General features: G+C 39.9%; 1 protein-coding gene across 1 annotated transcript in view; it reads left to right on the top strand.

Moving 5' to 3' along the window:
- PLCH1 (phospholipase C eta 1) overlaps nucleotides 1-8,382 on the top strand; it is an 84,191-nt gene extending 75,809 nt beyond the window's left edge. Inside the window, exons 21-24 of the mRNA XM_054205899.1 lie at nucleotides 121-200; nucleotides 2,227-2,286; nucleotides 2,767-3,127; nucleotides 6,272-8,382. Of these exons, the coding sequence (XP_054061874.1) occupies nucleotides 121-200; nucleotides 2,227-2,286; nucleotides 2,767-3,127; nucleotides 6,272-8,382 (2,612 nt within the window). The remainder of the gene's footprint in view (nucleotides 1-120; nucleotides 201-2,226; nucleotides 2,287-2,766; nucleotides 3,128-6,271) is intronic.
- The last annotated feature ends 976 nt before the right edge of the window (nucleotides 8,383-9,358 follow it).

A 9,358-nucleotide genomic window follows, 5' to 3' on the forward strand; every position in this document is an offset into this window, starting at 1 on the left:
TTTTACTAAAGGCATAATGTGGCTTACCTTATATATTTCAGTTTTATAGACAGTCATTGCCAGTTGTGCATAAAATGCAAACTGTGGATTATTTGTGGTGCAATATTTTTGTTTTACTAGGCTATCGTCATGTGTATTTAGAAGGACTGACAGAAGCGTCCATATTTGTTCATATAACCATTAATGAGATCTATGGAAAGGTAGGTATATCTGGAAATGTACATCTTTTATGACTTTTTTTGTTGTTTGAATTCTTCTGATAAAATATATATATTTTAAATATATATATTTAAATATACCACAGAGCCTCACAGGATTTGTGAGGTTTCTAAATGATTCTTACAGCTTAGGTTCATGGCATTTTGTACACTGGATTAGTAGTACCTAGCTCTCTCTGGCACTAATCAGTAATAAAGTTTAAACAAATTATTCAGATCATACAGCAATGAAAAAGCACAACGTCCAATTCTCTGTTGCCCTCAACTTGATGTCTTCATTTATACTCGTATCGGTATAGGTATCTACATATACTGCTAAGGCATGCTCAAGGAAGCAAACTGCAATTCCTTATTCAGAGTGTTTTCTCTGAGGAGCACTGAGCCAGGGCACCCGCTCACAGCACACCCGTGTCCAGTAAAACACTTGGCTCTCTCCAGCTGAGACACCCCAGTAACAGCCCAGGCACGCCCTGCCAGAGTGCTCAGGAAGCAGAGGGACGTAGCTCATAGTGTGAGGGAGGTTCCTTGCAGGTGATCAGCAAGAAAAGCATAACGTACTACTCCAGTCTTAGCGTGCATGTACTTATGAATGTTCTTACTGTTAGCACCTAATAATTATCACATCTAGATACAGTAAGTACATTTCTTCAGTGTGTTTAATTTTATTTTAAAGTAAATGTTGAGAACTGTAACTGCAGCAGAGCATGGTATTTGCCAAGCTATTTTTAGCAGCTAATTTAAGCTTTAAATCTTTTAGGTTTTAGTGCATACATCTTGCTTTTCTGCAAGATTACTAATTTTAAAACACTTTAAAAATGAAAGTAAAAGCACAGTGCTTTTTCTCTGCATTTCTGCTTCAGCTGCATTTATGAACCGTTTACAAGAGGTCATTGTAGATAGCTAGCACAAAGAAACTAAGGCCTTATTCAACAGAATGCTAAAATAAAATAGACCTTTGTAGTGATTAAAAAAAAAAAGCACACAAAAACCACAAGCAAAAAAACCCCACCTTTATGAAGGGTATAGGTTGAAAAGCCCTTAGTGTTTCTCCTTTCTGAGAGTGGCTGCAGAGAAAATGTCATGTTAGATATGTAAGCCCACAGCTCTGCGAGCACCCAAGGAAAGCTCAGTGGAACAGAGATAGAAAATAACATAGACAAGGCCTCGGGGCTGACATGTGATATAGTCCAGATCCTCACTGAACTCCACTACCTTTATCCTCACTGATCCCATTAGATCACCGAACGATCTAATCATGGCTCTGTAAACCACTTAGATGTCTGTCTCATTCTTGGCATCCTTGTCGCAGCCCAGGGACTAGTGTTTCAATGTTCTCATCTGCTCTTGTCTCTGCAAGTGTTTCTCCTGCCAGGGAGGACAGCAGCAAGGTGGTGGAGGGAATGGCACTGACCATACCAGATCTGTGCGTCTTCTGTGCACAAAGAGAAACTTCTAGTATTCAAGGTAGACTTCGTTACTCCTAAATCAGTGTAAAAAGAAAAGCAGTAGTAAACAGATAGGAATGCATCTGCAATAGATACCTAGATCTATACACATCTGAGTACGTGTGTGAAATCACATACGGTTTTTGTGATGGGGGGCCTGTTTGGCTATTGCTCTTAGCTCATGTGCTCTTCAAAGAAGAAAAATACCCAAGAAAAATAGTAAAGAGTAGCTTCATAGGGAAGACAAAAGAAGGGAGGAGAGGGGGGAGAGACACATTGAGATTTGATCTCTGTATCGCTTAGTCTATTCATCTACTGCTTGCCTTAATGATGGGCTATATTATCACTTCTAATGTAGAAACAAAGGCTGAGTGCACACTTGCATCCTTGTAAGTGAGGATATCTGGTCAAGTTTGAGAGAGACTGACATTAGACTAATAAATAGTTTTAAATTTTTTGCTGTAGAGGGGTTATATTTACAGCTGATATAGTATTACCTTATTTGCTTGTATCACAGTCTTGAAAACATTAGCCAAATGTATTTGCGTTTTTTTGCCTTTCAGTGGAGCCCTTTAATCCTCAATCCCAGTTACACAATATTGCACTTTCTAGGAGCCACAAAGGTAGACTTCATTAGCATGCACTTTGCACTTGCTGGGCACAGATTTTTCAAATGGTTCCTAATCGCATGATCTGCAACTACCAAACTTACATCATTCTTCATTCAGACTCTGAAACATTTGAATATTGCTTTGATGAAGCCCATGCATAAAACTCCAAGTTAATGTGTAGCCTGTCACTGCGGTACGCTACTTACAGTCTTGTCATCTCTGATTAGGAGACTTTGAGTAAACCTCTCTTGTAATTGTGGCAAGCTGCCATCCTAATGAGGAGAAATACAGACATGCATGAATTCATGGAGATCTATGCTGATAGTTCCTTGGCCAGAGTAGATGTGAATTGCTTGGTGTGAATTTTTGCTTTGCTGCATTTTGAATTTTTTCTTCATCATTCATAAATACTCCAAAAGCAGCCCTTTTCATTGTGCTCATTATATAATAGTATGAACTCACTCGAAACTGTGGTTATTCTTATCCTTTCAGAATAAGCAGCTGATAGGACTCAGAGGGCTGTTTAACAAGAACCCTAAGCACAATTCTGCTGAAACCAGTGGGCACTATGTACGGAAGCGATCTATTGGTGATCGAATTCTCCGGCGCACAGCCAGTGCACCAGCAAAAGGTAGAAAGAAAAGTAAAATGGGTTTTCTGGAAGCTACTGAGATTAAAGACAGCGCATCTGAACCAGTAGACTTGAAAGACAAAGAAGGAGTTGTAAGGCATACAAGCCGGAGTTTGCAAGCACGTCCTGCTTCTATGCCTGTGGACAAATATCTTCTTGTCGGACTGCCATGCCCAGAAGATGAAACCACCCAAGATGCCAAAGGAAAAGAAAATGCATCCGGTAAGATGCTTCCAAAATTACTTTTGATGTAGTAAATTGAAATAGTCTATTAAAAGGCTTAGTTCCGTAGTCTCTGCAAGTAGTTTTCTTAACTCAAATAAGAGTTACTGGGCAAAATTATACATGCTTAAGATTGTAGTATTTTAATAGCTACTTAAATCTTTGATAAGTGACACCCTGGAAAGCTGTCTACTCTGCAAACTAGGCAAATGAATTACAATAATTTCTAGAAGTGCTCCTAAAAGGACACTTGCCAAATTTCTTTTTGTAATTTAAGAACCAGCCTTCAATTGTGCCTCATCTATTTCTGGTTTGCTACTGTCCCTTCACTTACAGAAATAGAAGTACTGGCACGGTGGGTTTCCTCTGTCCGTTTTCAAGGAGGAAGAACAGCATGCAGCATATGTTTTTGGAAATAGTGTGTGTGAAGACTAATGCAGACTTTCAAATAGATGTAAAAGGGGTAAAAGTAGGTCAAACTTTGTATCCGTCAGTCTTGATATTGTCCTAAATTAATCGAACTAATTAATCGAACTATTCTCCTAAATGAATCCTAACACATGCTTTCCATATAACCTAGATTATATGGAAAGTAATCTAGGTCATATGGAAAGCATGTGTTAGGATAAAATTTTGGTCTTATTTTATTGATACAAAATACAATTTAATTCTTAAAATAGCTTTTTTTCTAAGTGTCTTCAAGCAATAATAGTCCTGGTTTTGAAATCCAGTTATGCCCATGACAACAACAAAGTTAGTGTGTTTGACCTGCCTAATATTTGATTTACTTGAATATTTAAATAAGTCTAGGAAGCTTTGAATACAATGGCTGTAATTCATTAGACTTGCTGTCTCCACCCGGAGCTTGCCCTAGTCTAGGGTGTTTATGCTGCTTTTTGGGGCTGTTTTTTGTTTGTTTGGGAAGAACGTGTGCACTCATACAGGCTGTCCCCCTGATACCGTAGGGCTAGCCAGATCCTCAGCTTCTGGTGACTTCTGACAGCGCAGCGTTTCTGCACTTAGTCCCTGAGGGCTCTTCCTTAGTTGGCACAGGACAGCCAGAAGCACCATCTGTCGTCTTTGGTAAGACGCAGAGAGCGTACAGAGAATGTCTCTTGGCCGGGGGGGTGATGGCAGTGGTGCTCAGCTCTGGATATTCTCAGCTGCGGAGTAGCAGCTTCCACCAGCTACAGGAGCCACCCTAAAATAGGAGAACCACCAGGCACACATGGGAATGTGTTGTTAAGCTACCTTTGTTCTACTTGCCCGTATTACAGGCTTTGAAGGAACAGATAATGTGGACATAATCTTGTAAAAGAAGTTAGTTAGGGGAAATGGCAAGAAAAATCAAACCAATTCTTTTTTTACCATCCTGAGAAGAAAGCATAAACAGGGAAAAGGATACTCCTAGTAAAGGAAGCTAACTCTGAAATGCTGTATTTTAAATTGAGAGATCCTCTAGGTAAGCCTGTGAGATGATACAGCTCAGCCATTCTTTGCAACAGATGTAATTATTTCTTAGATATTTCTTTTTAAGGATGCTGTAAGGATACAGACAAAGACAGAAAATTCTTTTAGAAGAACCTGCCACACTGTTTGGAGGTCACAGTTATTCATTTATAGCAAAATAACCTTTACAGAAAACGCAAGCCCCTGGCTTAAAAAGTTGTGATGGGGAATGAACGCTGCCCCTTCTAACTATGAGAGGACTAGATCCTGTCTGTTGGAGTTTCTGTAGGCCTTGCTCTGTAATCTTTATGGAGCAGCACTGGCCACCTTAGGCAGAAAGAAATGAGACAGAAAGAAGATGAAACTCCAGATGGAGTCCTCTTCTCTCCCCAAGGGACCTTCTCCCTTCTATGCTGCAGGGCCATCCGTGTCTTAGTAGTGGACATAGAGAAAAGCAGCTCAGGCTCCATTTTTTGTGGAAGCACTTACCTTGAATCATGGTAAGAAAAGGTACAACGCAGCCTCATGCACATGCAGACATAGGCTTGGGTATTCTCAGAAAGTAAGTTCAGCCCAAATATTTCAGGCTGGGAGGTGTCTTCACCCTCGGGGACATACTAGTCAGATGAAGTGTTCGTTATTGCAGGATGCTGTTAAGAATGGAAAAGGCTGTCTGTCCAACAGAGATCTTTCTTGCTAAAACACTGTGGCTGAACATCTCTACTGTCTCAGTTGGAATTACACCAAGTGGACAGTGCGCTGTCCATTTTCTCCCCTTCTCTTTATAGAAAAAAAATATATCTACAAATCAAAGAAATGTACATCTCTTCCATCCTTATGTGGGAGCACTAGAAAGCTTGGGGAAGTTTCAGATTTTGGAGATCAGCCTTTAATGCCATGTTTGTTAAAAATAGCTCTTACTGTACTGTGGGGTGGGTGTTCAGTCACTGTTACGTAATGATCAGGGCTTCTCTTGTTCCTTCCTAGGGTACCTGATTTCTAGCAATTGTTAGAAACAGTATATATCATGCCAAGCTTACTTCTATAGTCCCTGCTTAATTAAAAGGTCCAAAAGAATGAGTCATGGACTTGGATTTGGCATATAAAGACAAATAACAAGATTTGGTGGAGGAAATATCTAATTTGTATTTTCATGGAATTCAAAATCTTGCTCTTGTGAATGCATTATGCTTGTAGATTAAAAATTAAATCCTTAAATTGTAATATTTTACAATAACTACATGTAAAATTCATCCATCTACTTGATGCTTTTTACTCAGCTCTTTTAAGCATGCATCTTGTTTCAAAATATTACGGTTTTTAACAGAGCTGTTCTGTTCTGTCTTTATTGCCATGCTTCTTTATAGTACAAATCTGAATAGGAACACAGCTGAAGGTAATACTATGTGCAAGCTACGATATGGTACCTCATTAACATTATTTGCAACAAATATTACATCACGTGCTTGATGTAATAGACATTCAAAGGAAGTTTCAATGAAGTGCCTGCAGTTGTATTTTTCCATTTATTCATATCACACAGATAATTTGTACTAAACCTGCACAACCCCATAATTAAATTCTGTCACAACTACCTAATTTTGCATTTTCCATTTGTCTGTCTAAGGGCAAAATAATTGTTAATAAAGAGAATACAATATTGTATGCAACTAATATGTTTCTTATTTTATTTAGCCAACAGTGATGACAATAGAAATGAGGAGGAAACAAACTTGAAAGTATCTGTTTTCACATGTTCTGAGAAAACAGCAAATACTTCAAATTTGGCATCTCAATTTAAGAAGAGGGACCAGAAGGAGACTACAATTGACTCTTCAGTACCACCTCTCCAGAAGCAACCTGAAAATTTAGTTTTTGCAAGTGGTGTGGCTGAAACAAATCACCTCATAGGCTATCAGGAAAATAACCTTTCTGATGAAACTGTCCCTCTAATGCAGGACTCTGATTTTGAAACTTCCACAGAAAAAACAAATGGCAAAAACGATGCAGACAATAAAAGGGAAGATGACACAAAAGGGTCCGAGGAGAAAATAACTCTTGTGGGCGCTTCCCTTTCTCGAAAAGTAGAGATGGAAAATCACAAATATGACATAATTGAGAAAAGCACTGGAGCACCTCTTTCTTTGACAGATATTTCTTCTACCACTTGCTGCGATGTTCCTGATTTGCACTCCACTTTAACCATGCAAGACAGTGACATTTCTCGCCTTATAGATGAAGTTTCTTTAGTGAATGAGAGTGAGATGGATAGCGCTGTCTCAGCTCTCATCGGACAGTTTGATGTCACAGATGACCAAACTAATCTTACTGCAGTCTCAAGCCTCCATAGCGCTAGCAGCCAGACCTTCAGTGTGATGGCTACACACCCACACATGTTTACTGCTGATCATAACAGTCCCTGTAAGCACAGCTTTACTACCACAAAATCTGTCAAATCCCCTTTATTCTCGACTCCGGATACTACCGTGTTCTCCAGCCCTGAGACTGCAGAGTATTCTGTGTACACAATTATCCATGAAGCAACCCTTACACCAGCTTCTGAATGTAAGACCCACAGTGAATTAGTTTGCAAGAAAAAGTTAAATAGTATAGAAAACAACTTGCCTAGCTCTCCTTGTCCTTTGCCTCTCTCTTTGCTAAATGCAAATCCCAAAAGGGATTGTGGAACAAAATCTGGAACAAGCTGGGAAGCCCCCAAGTCTGCCAGTTCTTTTGCTTCCAATAGCTTCATCTTTGAGGAAACACTTGTTGACCTGCCCACTGGTGAAAATTCAGAAAGCAGCAGTCTTGTAGAAGTAGATGAGGATTGTCAAGATCTCTTGGTAACTGCGTGTGAGTACAAAAGGGAAGACATGAGCCAGTTGGCTTCCCCTTTGAAACTGAGGCAAAAGCAGGACACTGGGCATGGTGGTGAGAGAACCCCTGGGAGCAGCACAACTGTTGAGCTCTGTGCTGCTGCCTTGGACTGCTCGGGTAAATTCAGGACTGCAGGGAGTCAGCTCCCTTTTCCAATGTGTGAAAATGTTGGCTTTTTGTATCATCAGCATTCAGACAAGTTGAAAAATGTAACGTGTACCTCTGAGAGACCCCAGCTCAAGATACACTCACCGGTGCTCAAAAATGCTTTGGCTTTCCCACCTCATTCAGCCATCAAGCAGACTAGCCCTTGCAAATCCAAGAGTCTCGGGGACTTGACATCAGAGGATATTTCCTGCAATTTTGAAAGTAAATATCAATACATAAGTAAGAGCTTTATCTCATCAGGCATGAGAGACAAGAAACTTGCTGCTATGAAGAATATGAGACCACATTCTACAGATGCTCTGACAGAACAGCTGAGGAAGCTGGTGTCCCTGGACCAGGAGGACAGCCATCAAACACTGTACTCCAGGCAGATTGATGAAGATTGTCCGAAGGCGCTGGTCAGAAAACTCTCGTCCAGAAGCCAGAGCAGGGTGCGAAATATAGCCAGCCGTGCCAAGGAGAGGCAAGAGGCTGCCAGCAAGCAGAAATCTTCTAACACAAGTAGCATAGCAGGGGTTGTCCTTCGGAACAAGCCTTTGGCATCTCCTCACGTTATCAACAGGCATTCAACAGGCTCATACATAGCCAGGTACCTGAATGGCTTCCCTGGGGAGGACATGGAGGGCCGAGGAATGCCAGAGGGTGCATGTGCTGCTTTGCACTACGGCTGTAGGGACCAGTTGTATACACACGATTCTGTTCTGCAGCTGGAATCCAGTAGCGATGATAGGCCTGAAATTTACTTCCTGCTGAGACTGTAGATTGTATAAATGTACGTCTTCAATGTTTACAAACTACTTCATTGAAATGAAGGATTTTTAGCAAGAAATACTGTTTTGAGGGTTTAAATTATTTAGAAATGCAATTTCATGCTAGTGATTCAGTCATGATTTAACGTGCCCTTTCCTGTCAAGGCTTATGTAAATAGAAACCATGTTCCATCCTTATGTATGTATTATTTTGATTTAGGAATTATGAAGTGAAATAGTCTGGGGACTATTTGCATGCAGTAAGCATTTGTAGCATTTTGTATTTGTAATGCATGTCATTTTTATGTCAAGCACATCTGTGCTCAAGAGCCTAACATTGCAATGAATACAATTTCTGTTTTCCTGATTTCCCATCCTGCTGTTTGGAAAAATATTTTTAGTGATCACTTTTGGCCTTTCGTGCAAATTCTGCTAAGCATAGTGCTTTCTGTTATTGGTAACGTCCTTGGGGTTAGACTGCTGAACTAGGACTCATTCTGCCCAACAAGCAGCAGTCTCAGAATGAGACCCTTCATTAGCATCACTGTTTTCACTGTGACTTATACTTAATGGTTAATATTAATTTTACATGTTTCCATGTATGAACTATCATTCTATAGCAAAAAATTTGTTGCATTAAGGTCAGTCTAAATTTGTGAGTAATGTGTAGACTTGTCTTCTGCTCACTCTATCAAGTACGATAACGGTTGTCTTCCTTTTTGTCACCATGTGGAGTGCTCATTTCAGGACAGAGTGGAATGTGGGAGTAATTCTGCATTTATGAATGGAAAACACTTAATTTCTGCATATTTTGTTAGGTATTTTTGTTATTGGTTGTGTGTGTAGCTTCCGTACAGTAGCAGATCTGTTTCTGTATATTTGTAATTTTATTGCTAAATTGTTGACAGTCAGTGGAATGTTTAAAGCTGACATGGTACAGTAACTATTTTGACTGTCCTTCATCTTTTTCTATGAATGCTGAAAGTGA

Source organism: Rissa tridactyla, chromosome 6 (assembly GCF_028500815.1).
Source record: "Rissa tridactyla isolate bRisTri1 chromosome 6, bRisTri1.patW.cur.20221130, whole genome shotgun sequence".
Taxonomy (NCBI): Eukaryota; Metazoa; Chordata; class Aves; order Charadriiformes; family Laridae; genus Rissa; species Rissa tridactyla.